Source organism: Cataglyphis hispanica, chromosome 1 (assembly GCF_021464435.1).
Source record: "Cataglyphis hispanica isolate Lineage 1 chromosome 1, ULB_Chis1_1.0, whole genome shotgun sequence".
Classification (NCBI taxonomy): domain Eukaryota; kingdom Metazoa; phylum Arthropoda; class Insecta; order Hymenoptera; family Formicidae; genus Cataglyphis; species Cataglyphis hispanica.
Window position 1 is genome coordinate 10604660 of NC_065954.1, and position 19649 is coordinate 10624308.

Here is a 19649-nt window from a genome sequence, read left to right on the forward strand (position 1 = left end):
ATTGGCGAAGGGGTTCGAGTGTAATTTAATTTGAAATGCAGACTGACACACGATTTCGAGCTAACGGGATTAAACGTGGACGTGCATCGCGTATTGAATACTCTCTCTTCCAAAGAGCAGGAGACGATGAGAAAGGGGCGAGAGGGTGGGGGGGGGAGAGGGGAAGAGAGAGGGGAAAGAGAAAGCTAATTGTAAATCCCTTAATTGCTCGTATCAGAAAAAGTTCTGCGCGATAAGACATCGCCCTGTTTCTTTCGGATGTAAAATCAAAAGTTATATATATATTATATATATATATATATATATATATATATATATATAATATAAATATAATATATATAATATAAAATCTATGAAAAATATAATTACATATGTATGTGACATTGAAGCCAAATTTCTATGTTATATATGTATGTTATCCTAAAAGACAAGTTAAAAGAAATATATTGTTTTTCTCTCATATAGGATTTTTTATCTAAAGCCTAGAAATTAATAAAAACAAAAGCATGCAAAATAAAATAATAGACACAATATGTATAGTATGATTTAAAATGATAAAATACAATCGGATATAAAGTCTATTTTACATATTTTATATAAACATATTTTTTATGTTTTACATCATTACGCAATTTATTTGAGAAAAATATTTTATTTCATATATTTTGCATCATTTCAAATCTTTATTCAAACTTTTTATTCTGGCAATATATATATAATATAATAAATAAAAGATATATACAGAATGAGTTATTTAATACATATAATTGCATTCAATAACTCCTTATAAGGAATAAGGAATACATTGTACAAAAAAAAGTTTCAAATAAAACTGTTTCATTTTAAAGAAGATGTCTTGTCAATGCAGTTTCGTTCCAGGGAAAATTTTCAAAGATATTCTGCGTTTTTAAATAGAGAGTTATATGTTTTCTCTTATACAAATCGTACTTATCATTGAATATTAATTGTTGTATCAATACTTATATGTAATATAATTAAAAAAAATTTCCATAATAGTCGTAATCAATAAATTCAGAAAAATAATAAAATAAAATCTTTTAAGACATTTATTGTATCTAATATTAAAATTATTTTTTTTAATTATGTCGCAAATATGCATTTGTGATTATTATTTGCCATTTGATTTTGCAGCAAAATCGTCTATAAATTGTGTCATTATATTACCGCGCACGCGGTGCGGGTCATATTCATATTCATATTTCATAATGTTAGGAATAAAAACATTTTTGAAGGGCAGAACAACTGATGTCACAAAATTTAATATGGTCCTGCAGTCACGGATTTAAATTGCATATTATAGTGCGCTTAATTAAACACGATATTTAGTCATGTTACCGCACAACAGTTACTGTCTGCATGCAAATTTTATAATTAGTCGGATAATCTCGTCTCCATAATAAATGAATATTTCCTGTATTGAAAAGACGTATTAAGTTTTCTATAAATTTGTTGAACAAGTATTTCCGATAATAATAAAAAGTTTTTACCGAAAATGATAATGCACTTACGTTAGCTGGAAGATAAGACATACCTATATGTACAAATAGATACAATATCTATTGTGTACTTTGATTAAAACACTCGTTCTTCTCTTGACTTCGTTTTTTCCTTCAACAACTCACCTGCACATGATGCAGCTGCGTAAGTTGACGATGCTGCAGCGGATTCGGCGGCGAGGTGCTCGGCGAGCTGACCACCTGAACAGTCCCGTGCTGCTGCAGGTACGGTTCCAGGAAGACATCGCTCCTGCAACACGGAGGAAGGCAAAAAAAAAAAATTATCAACCGTGTCACATTCTCACGTCAATTAGATCGGCTTTACGACGCGGACGGCCAGTGTTACGCAAATGGCGCAGCGTAAAACACTGGTTTTCCCACGCAGGAGCTTACCTGTGTCTCGATATATAGACATGATATAGCTGCGATTAAATTGTAAAGTGTGCAATTTGTCTGGAAACGTTGGCGAACAAGCATACTCTACATAATCTATATGTAATTAAAATGTAAAGAGAGAGAGAGAATAGTTTCAAATATTCAAAAATTTTTAAACAAAAACTAGAAAAGTTTACATGTAAACAATATTGAGAATAAAAAGAATAATTCACTTGTTTATATCAAGAAAGAAATATAAAGAATTACAAAAGTTATTTTTTATACATATTTATCCGAAATTTTTTTCTCTCTCTCTCTCTCTCGAATGTTTAAATAAATCAGATTAAATTATTTAATTTAATACATATGAATAGTTTTCTTTTTATATCTAAAATCCATAAACATATACACACACACACACACACAATTAAAAATGCATAATATTTATTTGTGTCTGTTTATATTAAAAGTTATTTGTAACAATTATTTTCATAATAATAATATCTAAATAATAAAAGTTAAACTATATTTAAAATTTTTCTCTAATATTAAAGCAGAGTAAATTTTTCAATGCATGTCAGACTGAAAGAAAATGTCGCGTCATACGGTATACGGAATTAATCTGTTGTTGCTTACTGCCATATGTTCATGTATTTATTAGTTACGGCACGGAAAGTAACGAAGTGCGACGGTACCGGTAACGGCATAAGATAATGATGTTTAGAGTTCTCTAATTTTTAATTTTTTTAATAATCAAAACTGCTTTGATTGTAAATAAATATTTCTAAATGTGCGTGTGTGTGTCTGAGCTTAAAATATTGGATATATTTCTGTAAGCGTCACTAACAAAGCTTTATGCAGAATATTTTTTAATTAATAATAAAAAAGTAAAAATAAATGCAAAAATTGTATTCTTACAATGGGATGTTAGTTATTAATTATTTCGAATTATTACTATTTAAACATTAAATTGAGTGGACTTTTGAGGCATTTCGCGTATTGTATTTTTTTATGGGAATTTATTTTGATCTTATTTATTTTATTATGTTATAATGTTGGTAAAAATGTCTTATAATGTTGATTTTATCAAACAGATTATCACGATAGTCTGATAAACCCGACGAATTTTCGTTCATTGTCGGATTTGAAGATGGAAATTCAGAATTTTCCATTTAATTTAATCTGAAAGACTCGGGAGCGCGTGCCTTTCTTACGATTCGAAAGACGTTGTGAAAGAACTAGCGGACAAAGATATCTCTCCCTTTAGACGACTAACTTATCGTGGAGCGGTCGCGCGAATTCTTGTTACCTTACAGAAGCACCCTCGTGTCGGTAATCGCTCGGAAACTCACAGGTAAGTTCTCCCGGGGGAGTTACGTTATATAAGGAATGCATTGCATTACCGCGATGTAAATAGGCTTTTACGTAATTTGGAGGTAATTTCCATGAAACTACTTCGTATATAAAAGGATTAAGAAAAAGTAATTCAGTAATTGGCTTATCGAGTTCTGCTTTCATATTTTATAAAAATAATTCAATTTTTTTTTCTCGAAAAAATCTGTTATTAAGAATATATTATCATGTTTTAAATTGTCCATATTAAGAATTAATATGTCAAATATTTTTTAAAAATATTATTGAATTAATATTTATTTGTATAATAATTACAACTTTAAAAAATCGCACGCAATTAAGAGAAAATATTCGAGGTTTAAAAATATTGACATGCTGTTTAAATATCAATAAAAACATATGTAAAACGTTAAAAGGATCGATTTTTAAAATACCTCGAATAAAATTTCTAAAGATCATCAATTTTATCAAAATAATTCAATTTTTTTCTCGAAAAATCTGTTATTAAGAATATATTATCATGTTTTAAATTGTCCATATTAGGAATTAATATGTCAAATATTTTTAAAAATATTATTGAATTAATATTTATTTGTATAATAATTACAACTTTAAAAAATCGCACGCAATTAAGAGAAAATATTCGAGGTTTAAAAATATTGACATGCTGTTTAAATATCAATAAAAACATATGTAAAACGTTAAAAGGATCGATTTTTAATATTCCTCCAAAAAAATTTCTAAAGATCATCAATTTTTCATATTGCTAGAGTGGACTGGGTCCTTAAAATATTTTTTATTAAATATGCAATAAATTACAATATAATAAGAATAATAATTACATAATATTATAATAAAAATTGAAAAGAGGAGCTATAATATTCGTGTATTTCACGCAACTCTCGTGTTGTACTTTCATCTAAAATTGTATGCATCGTGTAATATTCATGTTCAGAGAGATCTCCGGCCAATCTCAAGTTTGAGGCGGCAAAGTTACCGGGAAACAATGAATAACTGACAATGGTGTACGTCATAGCACAACGTTTGTTTCTGGCAAAACAGCCTCGCGACGCCGATTATTCCCGACTCGAACTTTGTACGAGATACGGCCAAATGTCAGATTCGGGGCATTGATGTATGCAGAACCAACATTCATCGATATAAACGGTACGTATTGTGTTCGCCCTGTGTGTTTGACAGTTGGATAGTTCCCGTATGTATGTGCATGGCGGTCGGATCGCCAGGGGCGTGTTCAGATCAAATCCATGATGGATTTCCGCTTAATAGACCTTCAGTTGCCATCAATAGATTCTTTTATGGAGTACTTGACGGTTCCTGAAAGTTTTTGGGTCGAAAGAAGAATGGAATAACTTGAAGTAAGTGAACAAGATTGAGAGAAAGCGAAGAAAATCAATATTGAACATTCTCTTTCCAGCAAATATAATGTAATAAGCGTATAATAATATATAAAAAGAGAGAGTTTTTAAGATATGATAAATATTTATTTATATGGTAGAAATTAATGCAAGAAAAATAAAGTTAATGGAATAATACACACATTTGTGTGCTGATAAATATATAATAATATATAGTAAATTATTATATATAAATATATAATAATAATTAATATTTATATTTATTATATGTAATAAGAATAACTTCTTTCATATTAACGAAAAAATTAGGATAATTAACGAGTAAATAAATTAGGATAATTAAAAAAGCTGCAATAAATTGTTAACCAAAAAATCAAGAGATTTATATAAAATTTGAAAATTTCACAATTTTAATTTAAAATCTGGAAGGATCTTCATACTATATTTTATTTTATGCTTTATGCAATAATTATATTTATTTATATCAAATGTTTTTATATTTTATTATCATTTCGTTATATTATTTGTAATTTTCTTATTTACATTTTATTTATATATATTTTATTTATATTTACATTTTATTTATATTTATATATATTTATATATATTTTAAAAATATGTATTATTGCTTGAAAGAAATAATGGAATTAAATAATCAATTTTTAGCTTTGACGAAAGTTTTTACATGATATTAAAATAAAATTTTAATTACGCGTATCTGCATAAAATAATAATAATATGGGAAAAAATCATGGTGTCACAAGATAATATTACCCTCGCATCGCACGCGTATCGATCTTCCTACATAATACATGCTGAAATAGATGAGACACAAAAAATAATATATCCCTCTATAGGACCTGCATATGTCATGTTCACGAGATCCTCGAGACGTTTACATTACAGACTAAAGAATAAACTTGAATATATAAGTGCTACGAAGTAATATCCGTATGCATCTAAATGTTACGTGACACACACACACACACATACACACATGTCCAACAGATTTTATCAAGGATTTTATTTATTTTCTCGTGCAGTTTAGAATAATTTTTTTTTCTTGGAAAGATGTAAAAATATAAATATTTTTAGAAATTATAACCGATTGGAGATAAACTACATTTATTCGAAATTTCAAAAACACGAAAACCTATCGATAAAACATTATTTCACACATACTTTGTTTAATTTCAAAATTATCTTATTTTAATGAAATTTAAATTTGTGACATAATTATTAATATTTAATGTATAAATAGTATAAATAATGAAAAAAATGTGGCATTCAAATTTTTGATAAGAGACCAGCTATCGAATTCTTCAAATACATAATTAATAAATCAAGTTCATTGCGAAATAATTTTTAGTACTTAATTAGATGAAATATTTATGTCCTTCTCGATCGGACAAATGTCACTGCATCAAACTAGATATGATGACGTGGAAAGGGGGATAGTAACGTTGAGAGTACATTCCTGAACCTTTGCAGTGATATTAGTCGTCTGTGAGCTTGGACTATGGGGGTTGCCATGACGATGGGAGGTTCTCAACACGTGGTTCGTTGGCGAGCGCCGGCGACATTTTTACCTATTAACGAGCCGCGGGGTGCATTCGGGTGCATAGAGAAAGGGTCGCACCCTCCGGCAAGAATAAGGGCACAAAGAAACTCGTCAGGAAGAGAGAGAGAGAGAGAGAGAGAGAGAGAGAGAGAGAGAGAGAGACTCTTGGACACTTTCTTTGCGTCTTATTCGCTCGAGGCAGAAGATGATGGAAGTTTAACAGCATATTTTTGCAGTAATTAGAGAGGCCTTAGCATGATGCATTCTGATGCTTTACGATGCACTCCCGCGTAATTAGTCGGGATGATAATTATCCGGCTTATCTAAATATGACAGTGTACAAAGTAATGGAAAATTAGAAAATTTAAGTTATACAAATTTTTTTAACAAAACAGAAAGAACTTTACACGTTCTACGTTGCATTTGCGAAATTATAATGTTTGAAATAATAAAATTTGAAAAATAAATCAATTTCTGAAACTTTAGCATCTTGGTTATATAATGTTGATTATAATTTTTAGAATATTATAACCAAAATTTTAATTGCGAAAATAATATATTTAATATAATATATTTAATAAAATATAATTAATAAAATATATTTAATAAAATATAATATATTTAATATAATATATTTAATATAATATATTTAATAAAATTATCTAAATTCTCTAAATTCTCAAATATAAAAAATTCAGAATATTTCTACAAGTCGTAGATCGAATATTTTTATATCCTTGTATATGTATATACTATGTTGGACAAATTTTGCTGCGAGACATTTTTTCGAGGATTAATTGTGAGATGTCAGCAATTGCACGGGAATACAAGAGACAGAACTGTAGCTTTATCTATTTAAACATAGGAATCAGAATCTACATGATTTCGTATTCAAAACGAGGGCTTGCAATTCCAGACGTTGCGTCGGATCGCCTCGTTACAATTGGGAACGTTGCCAATCTTAAAAGAAAATTTACGATGTCGCCGTTGATATCGTTCGATTTCATCTCCCGCATCTGGTATACTTATAATCCGTGATTCCCTCTCCCTGTATGTAAAACATTTTTATTATCTATTTACATTGTTAATGCAGCGCAATATTACCGAGTTTTTAAAAGCGCTAAAATAATTAAAAAGAGAAAGGAAGTGTGTGTGCATGTGTATAAAAATATTAATATTATATAATCATATATATAAAAAATTAATTTTAAAAATTGTCTAACGCATCTTGTTTAAATACAAACTATATCACGGAGAGAGAAAAAAGAAACAAGGAGAGAGAGAGAGAGAGAAAAGAGATTAAATACACAAGAATATATGAGCTGTTAAACAACAACAAAAATGTTAACAAATAGACAAAAAAATACCAATAATATTATACAATATAATGTTGCAATAAACATTATTTTACCATTAAATTATATTTTTATTCATAAAAATTAAAAATATTGTCAAACTGAATATTACCGGAATTTTTATCGTGACATTAATTGAATGCTGCGGGAAAAAGTGCCAGAAAGCAGGCTAGTGGTATATATACTCTTAATGGTTTTCAGTCACGAGATTTTGCGAGCGAAAGGGGATTGGAAAAGTTGTCGATTATGATGATCATCGACCGGAAAAATACGGCCTACCAGCCACTGGCCTAATCGTCTCGTTCTTTCTCCTCTCGACCGTTTTCTCTTATGTTTTGTGCATGCGCTCTTTTTCCCCTTCTTTTTCCTTCCACTTGTCATCTGACGAAAAGTTCTTCTATCGCTAAGTGAAAATGACTATCAGCGTTCTGCGGAAATTAAAGGAGACAAAAAATCGGGAGCTCGTAAGAGTCTCGAGGCCTACCCAAGCTTGTAGCCACGAATATCTTCACTATATATATACGGAGTGCCCTAAAAATTTTCACACATCCGAAGTGTGAAGGTAGATTGGGCCAAACTGAGTCGAAAAGTCCTATACCATTTTGCAAAATTTGCAATAGTTTTTGCGTAATTAATTAAAATAGTAAAATATAAATAATATAAGTATATAAATATATATATATATATATATATATATATATATATATATAATAAAATATTATTACTCTTAAAATAGTTTTTACAATAATAATAAAATATTTAAATGTATGTATTATTTTCGTTTTATTGATGATAATATAACAAAATAACTTTTCACACACAAATGTAAAATATCTATTTCTAGTTGACATTGATCAGCTGATCAGATTACTTGTGTCCGCACTGATATTAATATAAGTATATATATATATATATATATATATATATATATATATATATATATTTATATATAATATTATATTTATAATATATTTATATACTTATAATTTATAATATATTTATATACTTATATATTTATAATATATTTATATACTTATATACTTATATAAATATATACACATATTTATATACTTATATTTATATACTTATATATTTATAATATATTTATATACTTATATACTTATATAAATATATATATATATATATATATATATATATATATATTATATAAGTATATATATATATTATAAATTATAAGTATATAAATATATTATAAATATAATATTATATATAAGTATATAAATATATATATATATATATATATATATATATTTATATACTTATATTAATATCGCGCGGACACAAGTAATCTGATCAGCTGATCAATGTCAACTAGAAATAGATATTTTACATTTGTGTGTGAAAAGTTATTTTGTTATATTATCATCAATAAAACGAAAATAATACATACATTTAAATATTTTATTATTATTGTAAAAACTATTTTAAGAGTAATAATATTTTTATTATTCTTTATTAATAATTAAATCTGTACCATCCATCTTTCTGCTCAGAGATGTTCAACTCTGAATCAGTCTTTGTATGCTATTCGATATTTCACGAAAATTCAAGGAACTGTCAAGCGCTTCTCGTAATCCGGAATGAACTGTTCTTATTCCGAAGAATCGTGTGTTATAAGAAAACTATTTTCAGTTGACGACTAATTGTGAACCATATATGTAAAAGATGATGTTCAAAAGTAAACAGTAGCATGCTCATAGTGAGACAAAGCAGTAGCAGAATTTTCTTTACATATATTTAAAAAGAATTAAAATATACATCTATTTTTTTTTTATCTTTATAGAAATGTCTTGGTTCTCGATACCATTATTCTTACATTTTATTACTTTGTCGCAAAATTAACTGCGTAATTCGAATATGTATGATTATCTTCATAATCAATTGTCTCGTGCTACATGTGATGTAGAATACCTTGCAGAGAGTCGGCAGTTGCGATAAACGTGAACTTAATTAACGCGTTGAACAGAGGGCTTCCGCCAATATCCGGTATTGTTCGACGGAAGAAGAAAGATGAGGCATCCCTACGCGCGTCGATCGATTTAATCTCTCTCTTGATTAACCACGTCGTGTGGTATATATGTCGATAACTCGGTTACATTCGGGCGGGGCACATGGAGCTTCTTTCCTTCAGGACGATTACTTTCTACCAGCTACTCTTCGCTTTCGGAGATCATATCTGTCTCTTTCCTTCTCTTTCTATTTCTCTCGAGACTTCGAAGTTTCGAAGCGCGATCGCAAATATTACATTGCCGCTACTTCAGCATGCGATCAATTCAGCAAGAGACGTATCTCGTTATAGAAATGATTTAGAACATCGGAGATAAATAGAAGGCACGCGAAAAGTGCAATAAATTTTCACGGAGAGCGGGTGCGTTTCTTATTAAACTTAATAAAAATATATGAAGAATAAAATATAGTTTATAAGAAAAGTATCTACGTGCATTAAATAAATAAATCTTATATGCGCCACCAAAATCATATTAAAATCCTACAATTATAAAATAAAATAAACTCGAATTATTTTATAAGACACAGCAGGCAGCTAAGAAACTTTTTCATATTTCCGTCACCTTTCACACTTTTTTTATATATATTTGTCAAGGCAGAAAGACACAATTGTATAGAATATAGTTTGAATTGTATCTGTTTTGATAAAAATCGATATCGGCTGATATCTTGAAATATTTCTAAAAATAAACTGCTTTTCTCTATCCATCCGGAAGGAATTCATTTAACGAATGACATCTCCGATAAATAGAGAAAGAGAGCAAAAGAGAAGAGAGAGAGAAAGAGAGAGAGACAGAGAGACAGAGAGAAAGAGAGAGAGAGAGAGAGAGAGAGAGAGAGAGAGAGAGAGAGAGATGGGGAGAAACAGGGATGAGAGAGAGGAAGAGAGAAAGAAGAGGAGAAAGAGCTCATTGTCGATCGATCATGCGTCGAGTTATTGCGATGCGCGCGCCATTAATTAAATTCCACTTCGCCTTGTTTCCGACAAAGAAAGAATAATGATATTTTAATATTCTCTTTCTCTGGCAAGATTATAAGCTATGTTTACTCGGTAAATTTAATTTTTTAGTTGTACGTAAAAATTATTTTCTCCAAGGTCAAGTCAAGTTTGATGTTGCGTATTTGTTAGCTTCTCATTTTCCTAATCTTAATCGTTGCAAATCTTCTATACACTAAAAAAAAAAAAAAAAATATATATATAAAAATAAAAGAGTATTTATAGAAATACTTTATGAAACACACGTACACACTAAACGTTCACCGTAGTTTATATTTGGACATATTTACTATACAATATGTAATATATTTGATATGTCAATATAAAATAATTTTATATATTATATATTATATATAATTATATATAAAAAACCCGTTTTTCAACAATACAAATAAATTTTAACAATTTATCTATTATTTGTTATTATTATCTGCTATTATCTATTATTATCTATTATTATTATAGTCATTTATTATTTGCATTATTTTTAAAGACAATAATTTAATTATTAAAAAAAATAGTTTAATAACAAGATTTAAAAGACTATCATGTAAAGAATCTAATAAATAAAAGCAATATATAAATACAAGGAGATATTAAATTATAATTATATTATAATTATAATTATATAATAATATTAAATTATAGCTATATTAATTTTATAAATTATAGTTTTATATTAATTAATTAATTTTTATAAGAAAAATTCAAGAACTCTACAGATTTTTGACAAGATTTTCAATTAACAATAAATAGTAACCGAATCGCCAAAATTATACACATTAAAAATTTTTAATTAAATATCCTTATGAATAAAGAAGAAAGTCTGAATGAGGAAGAAAAGACAGGAAGGGGGAAGCGAGAGGTCTGGCGACAAGGGAAGCAGAAGTCAGGTGTTTTAGAGTGACTTCCGTGCAATGGCCTATCCGGTTTCTCGCGTAGAACGAAACCGAAGCCGAAGAGTGCCTCCTTGGATTTCAGCTTGGGAGAGACCCGCTACGGCGAGCTTGAGTTACTCGGGTCTCTTTAATACGAGATACGGGTCGACACTTCTTGCTCACTAAGCATTTCGACAGTCATTTTTTTTTTTTTTTTAATTTCAAATTTTTTACAATCCTTAACGAACTTCTCACACAATAAGCTTGAAGTCCGTCCATTTTGGGTTTATAAGTCACAACAAAATTTTATTAATTTGGCACTATTATAGAGTCAAAAGAAAATAAGAGAGAGAGAGAGAGAGAGAGAGAGAGAGAACACACACTATATTGTAAAACTTATAGGATAATATTATTTAGATGTTATATATATGCTTAGATGACATTTATGAAAAAATATTTTTAGTGCTTTATTATATATTAATTATATAATATTATATATCTATTGCATATTATAATAATAAATATTAATATAATATAAATATAATATAATAAAATAATAATATTAATATGAATAAATATTAATATAATAAATTTTGATTTAATTTTAATATTATTGTTCAAATCTAAAGCAGGACGAAAAAAGAACATTTGTGCCGATCTGTCTACTCACAAACTGTTTCTCGATATAGTTTTGGCATACTTCCAAAGCGTTGCATATTTCCCGTCCTATACAATATCAACTCGCAAGTAATATTTTCGTCTTTCCTCTCCAATGATGAATAAACGCGCGTCTCAAAGCATACACAAAGCGAACGAATGACAGTTCGGCTTAAGGGAAACCGGAAGGACACAGACGTACTGACGTACATATGAATCCCCCAGTGGATTCGATGTACCTTTCAAAGGATTCTCGATATATTCGCGACCGGGAAGAAAACGGAAGAATCCTCTTTCTCCCCCCGAAGGATTTCGAAGTCAGACTCGATTTCCACCGTGGAAATGGGTTTTTCTGCTGTCGATCCGCGAGGAATTCTGCGAGAGAGAATCTCGTCAAAGTAAGACCTGCATTGATATTATTATCCTTCGGTGCCCTCGACGGATACAAAAATATCTCCCCATTCTATGCGGTACTTTAGAATAAAGACGTGTTAAAATTCTCCAAACTTATTAGAAAAAATGATTAATAAAAAAATTTAATAAAGATTTCATTTAAAGTATATAAAATAGAAATTTAATTTTATTTTTCTGGGATATATAAGATAAAAATTGAATCATTAATTGTAATTTATATTACTTCAAAAATTAAAATCTCATTATGTGAGATAATAATTATAATCATTAATTATATATAATTCTTGTGTCATTTCGATATGCGATTTGTTGATGAATCTTTTGATTGTCGAAAACATTGAGAAAAGCTTCCTGTTTTATTGGATAATTGATTTCATGAGGGAAGCAAATAGTCGAGAAATGATAATGCGAGGAAACTGGAGGAAATCATATGAAATATTAATATATTTTAAATATATAACTCGTGTTTTTTATTTAAAAAATTATAAATTATAATTCGCAAAAGTATTTTGTTCTTTTCATGCAATTTCTCTCGCGAAATATACAAAAAGCTAATATAATTCGAAATAATATAATAATCTAATATCTGGAACAAAGTAATTATGTATAATTAGTAATTTAATTCGATTTTGCCTTAAGCTTAACTTGAAGATGGCCTTGTTTTCTCCTCAAGGAAAAGATTTTTAAAGGGACGCAAGGGACGACCTTCCAACAAAAAAGGAAAAGAGAGACGACTCGTCCGTGGTCTATTCGTGGGAGAGTAAGCGGATCACGACTAAGCGGCTTACATAAGAATCAACCGAAGGGTTTCCTCTCGCTCTCGGCCACTTTGCTATCATATTTCATAGTAATCACTGATTAAAATCGATTTCCTCGCGCCAGACGCGGTACGTGAGATCGCCAGATCGTTTTCCTTTCCTTCCTGCATTCGATCTCGAATCATGCGATAAATCCACACGATTTATCTTCAATATTAATGTTCACATCATAACTGCAAGTTGCATCTTTCAATCAACATATATCTTATCTATCTCATCTCAGTCGTGTCAATAAAAAAAAAAAAAAATTGTTCTAATTAAATTTTACGTATGCAAAATTATGTATGTAAGATATTAGGTACATATATTTCTCGTGGATACGTGAGTGTTATAATGATCGCCTAGAAAGTATGTCGCAGTAATTCTTGAATAAAGCAACTTTATTCTTTTTTCCAAAAATTATTTTTAGATAACGCATCATTTTTCAATCCAATATATTTATTTGATGAATAACAGATGATTAATGTATAAAAATTGTTGCAGAAAATATCATAAAAATATAGTTAAATTAGACTCGATATTTCTACGATTGTTGCAACAAAAATCATAGTATCGTGAAAGAAATGCTGCTTCCCTCCTACATTTATTAGTCTTGTCTTTTACGAGAATATTTTTACCTCTTAACGCCGATTTCCGCATAACGACCCCTGCTGATCGCTCGCGCCGCCACCACATTTCTGCCATTACCATTGCCGGAATTCGTGTACAACGTCAATATGTCGTTGCTGTTGATGTTGCCGATGATCGGCGGCAACATTATGGCAAGAATCCACGATCGGATTTCTCACGACGGACGTTCAAACGACGACGATTGGCATTTCACTGACGCACCGATGCGCATCGAGATTTTTATAGTCCTTTAGAGAAAAATTTTGCTTCGTCACTCGAACCACTTACGAGATTTATCGATGGATCTAATGGATCTATGGAGATACGAACGATTGAAACGTGAAATATCGGTTGCAAAATCATTATATAAAACTATCAACTTATTATTAAGTCAATAAAAATATTTCATCTTTTTAAAACAGGAATTTTTATGAATTAAATAAAAAAATATTAGTAATTGAAATATCCCTCAAAAAATTATTGAATAATTTAATAATAATAACATAAATATCTCCTAAAAAATATTATGTATATGTAAATATATAATTATTAAATATGTATTTATTATCTATATATAATTATATAATTATATAATTATATATATAATTATTAAATATATATTAAATATATTATTAATATTATTTTTCTAATATAAAATTCTAAAGGCAAAAGATTTTTTAACAACAATAAGAAATTTCTATCGCAATTCAAGCATTTCTCGACATTTTCACGAAATGGTAATGGCGGCTGAAAATCAAGCTATACGGCCACGGGGAAAAAGGACGTACGAAGTTAAATGCCGAGAAGAGAGCTGGAAATGGGAGATATCGTGTTTGCGTTCGGCGACTTCCGTCGTGTTCCCTTTCATTTCTTGGCCGGCCAATATCCACGAACGTGCTCCTGAGATCTTCCCTTTTTCTTTTTTTTTTTCCCCGTCCGCAGACGATATCGATAATAACACACTCGTTTCTCCTTCCGCGAGCCGTTTCCTCTTATTATATCTGCGAGCAGCCTTCGCGTCGTCGAGCCGGTTCTATATTTTCGGCGCAAGCATAAATTCGGTGGCTCATTACTTTTTACTTCCATCGCGCTGTTTCCGAGATAGAACACTAAATAATACCGTATGAATAGGAGACGATTACGTGTCGTCTACGACCTTGAAAAAAATACATCCGCTTCTTATTTATGCAACATTCCTTTTTCTTTGGAAAATTGCTTACGACCCTTTTAAAGTGTCTGAATGTATTTTGTATGATTCGCATTAATTCTATTATCGTCTATGATCTCAAAAATTACATTAAAATATTATAATTTATAATTCGCCACAATATAAATTAAATTTGTAATATTTTTCTTTCACAAAGTGTGAATGTATACATTCAAAAATAATGAAAGAGCACAATATCTCGTTGTTTTCATATTAAAGAGTTTTTCAAAAAAGCTTTCAAAAAATTTTTAACATTATATGTATAATGCAATAGCTTAGCCCGTCCTTTCTCTCTAAAATATTTTAAACTCATATTTATATATTTTTTCAAATTTCTGTAGAGAGATTATATGTTGTACAAAATTTTTTACAGCTTTCTATTTTCAATATTATGCATTATAAATATTTAGAATTTATTTCAATTTAACATTTATATTTTATATAAAGCTTTCCTAAGTTTTCAATTTAAGCAGCGGAATTTTTCTTATAAAAATAAAAATATAAATTTAAAATGATTTGAAAATCAGCGCTAGACAATTTATTCGAGAAATTCTATCTGTAAATTTATCGAATGAATTATAATTAAAAGAGAAAATACTCTGCGCAGGTTCTGAATAAATATCTAATTAAGTATCTCAATTAGATACAGCAATATCTGTACGGCTTGATCCGCCTAGTTGAATTCAGTTTTGACACAAACTGAATTAAGTAGAAGGTGTTATTGCGCTCAAATATTGTCGCAGATTCCGGAAAGATTTAATCTCGCTCACCGCGTTTCAACGTTTTCTTCCTCTCTTGACAGTATTTATAATGACAATTCAAACCTTTCTTCCTTAAACTTAAGATAAGAACTCGCGTCTACTCCATAGTTTTTATGTTTGCGCAATTCCCAAAAATGGAATTGCTTTTATCCTTATTTCCGCGTTTCGGCATTTATTCCTAAAGCTACAAATATATTTGTGCGATTGTATTAAAAAGTAGGACCGAACAAGGGTGGACAGTGTTTTCTCTTTTACGATAGTATCAAATCACAAACAATTCCATAAAATCGATTTTAAAGCCTTTGTGCATTTAAAAATATAAAAAATCTATATAAAAAATAGTGTTAAATAAAAAAATATGGTGTTTATGTTTTACGTTTTTATATAATGTTTTTATAATTTATAAATATAATAAAATTTAATAAAATATAAAACATTTATATTAATAATTGTAGTCAATAAAATATAATTTAAATTGTTTAATTATTTCAGAATTATAAATAAAAATCTTGTAAAATCTACGTCTTTTTAGACAATGTATAATTTGTGACTCGGAATAAAATTCTATCTATTATTTAATGTGCTGTATATATCAATAATATATACAATGTATCAGAATATATGTATATTAAAAGAGATATGTATTATATAAAATTATAAATAGATTTTTTGAATTTTTGTCGCAAATTATAGATCCCAAAAAATGGGCTTAAGAGATCAGGACTGAATAAAATGTCAATTTTGCTTCACAGAAATCATAGTTTAATATCAATTATTAATAATTTAATAACGATTTTATAATAAAAAATATAATATTTAGTACTTTCGATGTGTAACTGTGATTTCGCACAAACAGTCGTCGAAATGACACGCTTGTCATCGTAATTCATCTCTCAGTAATTCCACTTTCATCGGCGGAAAAAATGAATTCTAATGATGATTGATAGTTTCGCTCGCTGCTCAATCGAGAGAGTTACGACTCATTTTCGCGAGTCCGACATGATGCGTCCGACGTCAGCAGTCTCAGTGAGATTTAATGACGATCGATGGGCCAATTAATTTAGAACCTCACTATCTGTGAAATTTACTCGATCTAGAGAGACTAAAATATATTTTATCCACGTTAAATAAATTTTACTCTTAGCATTTTAAGGATGTATATGACATGTATCGAAATATTAACAAAAGCATTAAAGTTTCATAGATTGTTCTACTATTTCTTCTGAATATTTGTGCAAAAACTAAGCACAATTCTCTTAATGGTTTGAAAGTTATTTAAATTTAAAGTTACTATTGATTCTTATGAAAAATCGCCTATTGTAGAACTTATTGACAAATTTGACAAAGAAAAAATATTACCAATGAAATAAAAATTAACATATATTAAGGAAATTCTAATAAATATTTGTGCAAAACTTGATTTAGACCCACTAATTCGTTTAAAAGTTATTCACTAAAAATTGTAAAAAAATATTATCTGTCTCATTTTCTCTTTCTGCAAATTACTCGTTTTTCATTGTTTTTTGCAGTTAATTTCAGAGGATATTCACGATCAAAAGTTTTTGCCATAAATTAAGAAAAATATTAATTACAACTATTTTCTTTTTCAAAATCCATATTATTTTAATTTTTTACATAACCCGAATTTATTTTTTTAATTTTTCAAACAGTATAAATGTAAGAAACATGTTTTCTTTTTAATTTTGACAATTTTTTGCTCCTATTGAACCTCCAAAACATCCTTAAGTCGAGTATATTTTGTTTTCGTCAAATTTCCGATTATTTTTGAACGTTACAATATTTTTTATTTATCATAAATAATTAGTATAAACTCTCATTTTTTCTCGAATTACTAGATATGGATGTAAGTAGAGAATATGAAATCTAAATATTCTTAATAAATACTTTAATTAAAAAAATAGCTTTATATACATATGTTAAAACATATTTTTCATAAGCTACGCGACTTTTATAGTACAAAAATATAATTTTCACTCTCAAATAAAATTTATGATTTGCATCATTAGGAAAAAATGTAAAATTAAAATAAAAATTCGTGAATAATATCGTAAATTATAATGTTTCACATATTACACGTTTGTTTCATAATATTACTATTATTTTTAACAGACCGAAATATACTGCAATATTTGTTATTCACTTGATTGATTATTTAGAAGCGAGAGTACAACAATAAATCATGTGTACCATCCTCTCTTTTGTTTTTTTCTTTTTTTAAATTGCTTGATAACTTGTCACTAAATAAGTGCGACATCATTTTTCTTGTTTGCTTGATCGTTCTTGAACCCTAACACTGGCATGAGACGTGAAAAGATCATTCGAAGAAGGAAGGACGTAAATATATTACGTCACTTCACATGAAATGAAAAAAGACTTGGCGTTTCCCTCTTGGCATTTTTTTAATATTTAATCATGCATCGTATTATTAATCTCTCACACTCTAAACTCACACACAATATGATACAATCCGAGTGACTTATTATGTATTTCGTCTAAAACATCTCTGACAATTCAAATATTTATTTTTCTATTTTTTGCGACACAATTATGGCGAAAAAACTATTTTTACAACATTTTAAATACATATTTTTGCCTACTATCGAAGATCCAAATAATTTTATTATCTGGTAATTTCTTAAAAATATAAAATCAATCGTTCCATAATTTTAAAAACCATTTCTCCTTTTTAATATCTTTTTAATATTTCTAGAGAGATTAATATTAAATAAAATTCTTATCAAAATAAAATCCAAATTATGAAACAAAGATCTCGCATTGTTTTCCTATAACACAATTGTGCATAAACAGCACACGATTGCAATATTGCACTCGGCAATGATTGATTATTCATCGTATTTATCTTATTGTTAGTTTACTGCATTCTGATCGCGCTTGTCATTTATAAGCCCAATGATAAAAAGAAGTATTTCTCTGGTGATAAGAGCGCATCTTTTTCCAGGAATTAGTTCTAAATGCGATTGATTCATAACTTGCAAACTTGCTGACAAACATAATTTAAAGATTTATGTTGCTATGTGTTGGTATCCAAATCTTTTTTTTTTTTCATATTTTTATATTTTGTACATCCATATTTGTAACCAAATCTTTATCGAAATTTTTTTTCTTTTTCATATCTTTATATTTTATATCCATATTTGTAAAGATAATTATTACAAACGCAACATGTTATATATGCATATTTTCAGATGAGTTAAAAATTTATGAACACTTAGAAAATATTATAAACTCTTCGATGAAAGAAAAGTGAAAAATAGTCTCTCAATAAAATTTACACGCTCAATCGAGTCGAAGCGATGATACTATCGTGAGTGGTCATAAAACGTTATTTTGCTCAAGCCGTTTTTATCGCGCTTCGCGGTTGTGACGTGTGCAGTTCATATCAGCAATAAGAACAAACAAGACTTTGCACCGTAATTTTTTGTGCACGGATCAGTAGCAAAATAAAAAAATAGCGATATTACTTTCGTAAAAATGATGATTAATGAAATTAACCTTACGATGATTAATAAAAATAACATTACCAAATCATCCATGACTATGTAATAAATAAATCTGATGCATACTTCATTGCTTATATTTTAAACATTCTTCATTGGAATTTTTTCATTAAATATCTTGGAAAACGCGAAATGCTGATATTCGAGAAAATTCAAATATCTGATTTAATTCAAAGTAATTCGTCGATTTAAAAATATAAAATT

The 19649-nt window shown here is 28.6% G+C and overlaps 1 protein-coding gene across 14 annotated transcripts in view; it reads right to left on the reverse strand.

The window, feature by feature from the left end:
• The window catches only part of LOC126849519 (protein sprint), a 186554-nt gene that overhangs the window by 19715 nt on the left and 147190 nt on the right, over positions 1-19649 (reverse strand). For 9 of the 14 annotated variants that reach the window (XM_050591535.1, XM_050591463.1, XM_050591525.1 and 6 more), the window contains one exon: positions 1644-1767. In XM_050591535.1, the coding sequence (XP_050447492.1) occupies positions 1644-1767 (124 nt within the window). Of the gene's footprint in view, positions 1-1643; positions 1768-13946; positions 14253-19649 lie in introns of all 14 variants that reach the window. The other 5 variants (XM_050591487.1, XM_050591471.1, XM_050591501.1 and 2 more) reach the window with 2 other exon arrangements.